Source organism: Emiliania huxleyi (assembly GCF_000372725.1).
Source record: "Emiliania huxleyi CCMP1516 chromosome Unknown EMIHUscaffold_1382, whole genome shotgun sequence".
In the NCBI taxonomy this organism is placed as follows: Eukaryota; Haptophyta; order Isochrysidales; family Noelaerhabdaceae; genus Emiliania; species Emiliania huxleyi.
In genome coordinates, this window is record NW_005201210.1 from 4,232 (window position 1) to 6,340 (window position 2,109).

General features: G+C 68.8%; 2 protein-coding genes across 2 annotated transcripts; one reads left to right on the top strand and one right to left on the bottom strand.

The window, feature by feature from the left end:
• Positions 1 to 5: 5 nt before the first annotated feature.
• On the bottom strand, positions 6 to 374 carry EMIHUDRAFT_252556 (hypothetical protein; the record flags this gene model as incomplete). Its single annotated transcript, XM_005788090.1, has 1 exon — positions 6 to 374. A coding segment is annotated over one exon (369 nt), but the record flags the coding sequence as incomplete, so codon positions are not given.
• Positions 375 to 547: 173 nt separating this feature from the next.
• On the top strand, positions 548 to 1,817 carry EMIHUDRAFT_447048 (hypothetical protein; the record flags this gene model as incomplete). The annotated part of the gene is made up of 3 exons (XM_005788091.1): positions 548 to 938; positions 1,141 to 1,184; positions 1,370 to 1,817. A coding segment is annotated over exon 3 (405 nt), but the record flags the coding sequence as incomplete, so codon positions are not given.
• Positions 1,818 to 2,109: the final 292 nt, after the last annotated feature.

Sequence of the window (2,109 nt, forward strand, 5' to 3'; positions counted from 1 at the left end):
GGCACGGCGAGCGTCGCGCCGGAGACCGCCAGCTCAACGGCGCGCTCCCGCAGCGACGGCTTTGCGTCGCCCAGCCGCTCGAGGATCGGCGCCCACAGCCCGGAGAAGTGCGGCGACAGCGCGTCGCCCAAGCGCTCCACGAGCGTGCCCGCCAGCTCGAGCGCGCCCTGCACCACCTTGGGGCTCGAGTCGGCCAGCGCCGGCCGGATCGCCTCGATGAGGCTGGCGGCGGCGGCGGGCGCGAGCGCCTCGCGAGTGTGCACCCACTCTTGCGCCGCCTGCACCGCTCGGCAACGCTCGCGCACATCCTTGGACTGCGCCGCAGCAACCAGCTCCGCCAGATCGTCGCGGCTGGACTGGTCGGAGGGCTCCATGGGCCGACCGCGAGGCGTCCGGCGATCTAGCCGGCGCTGGCACCCGCCCGGCGCACGGAGAGGAGCGGGTAGAGTAGGGGCGGGAGCGAGAACCGTGCAAGAAACGCATCTAGTCAATCCAGAGCAGGGGGTCTGAACCTCTGGAAAAGAAATTCGCGCGCTCGAACGAGGCTTTCCCATCTTCGCTGGTTCGCCGAGGCTGGGCAGTCCGCCGGCCGCAGCCCGAAGACGCAGCCTTGCAGAGGACGCGTTAGCGGTCAGATGGGTCCAATTTTGAGCCTCGGAGGAGCTCCCGTTGCCTCACGGCGGCTGCTAGACGAGGGCCGGACGCCTCTCAGGCGCCGGCGACTCAACTTTGATCCGGCGGCCTATTTATTGAGGGTGGCTTCACGACTCCGGCCCTCGCACGCGCCCACACGACCCCCTGGACCGGCCTGTCCGACCCACCCCTCTCGACGCGCACCACGCGCCCGACGCAGGAGCCGCGCGGAAGTCGGCGCTCGACGTCGCCGCTCGACCTCCGCCGCGAGAGGCGTCTCGCGGGGCCTGTTCGAGCGTAGTCAGGAGCGCCGCCGCTCCCCCTGGCCATGGGGCACGTGCGGGCCCTTGCCCGTGCCGCCCGTGTGCCGACACGGACCGTTTGACGCCGTCGGTTCTCTTCACACTCGCCCGCGCCTTCGGCCCGCCCGCCACGCCTCCCGCCCCCCGCGGCGACGCCCCGCCAGAGCGATTAATTGGCCGTCGACCTCCGTCCCCTCGTCTGCAGGGGCCGCTCTGCTGACTTGAGCTCTCCGCGGCGCGATTTCTGCAGTTGAGATCGCCTCCCGCCCGCCTCCCACCCGCCTCGCGTGCCTCTGCTCTCCCGCCCCGCCCAAGCGGCGCCGCGCACGCGAGACGCCCTCTCGAGGCGGAGCCCGTTCAATGTCGCGCTAAAAGCGTGATCGCGTCTCGTTTACGGTGCATACTCACAACCACGCACACCATGTCCCGCTCAGGCTCCTACCGGATAATCATACCCTCCACGACACCGGCGTACATGGCGACGGTCCCGTGCACCGGCGCCGTGCCGAGCCGTCCTCCTGCTCGGCAACCAGCTCCGCCGTGTCTCGATGCCGGCAGCATCCGGTGCGTCGCCGCCGGCGACACCGCCCGCTGCGGCGAGTGGCATGTGCGGTGGCGCGCCCTGCTGCGTGGCCGCCGCCGGCTCGGACGTGGCCGCGGCTGGAGCCGGGCCTGGGTCGGTCGCGGCCAGAGCCAAAAATGGAGCGCAGCTAGGGCTGCGCAGCGAACAGGAGCGAGTTCGCGCTGCGGTGCTCAGTACGGCGAGTTCGCTCTGCGGCCTGCTCGGGCTTTATCTCTCGCGTCTCGGCTGCGTTGGCTGCTAAAGTCTTTTTTATCGGTGCGTTTTAGCTGTTTTAGCAGCAAACGTCCGAATTCTGCAGCGATGACCGATCTGGGAGGCTTTCCGGCTTTGCCTTTTTTTGGTCTGGCTGTGGTCTCACAATTTGGTGCGAGAGACGGTCTCAGACCCAAAGAGAATGCAGAATCTAATGTTTTTTCACACACAACACAGACACAGACACTGCGCTCCCCTCAGCTCCCGCGCTGGCAGGGAGACGCGAGCCCTGACGGAGTCCGGTGGTGGGGGCCCGCCACGCAGCTATAGCGCCGCCCTACGCTGACATGGTTCGTGCTGAGCCGCCGCCGCCGCTCGCTCTCGAAGAGCGTCGCGCTG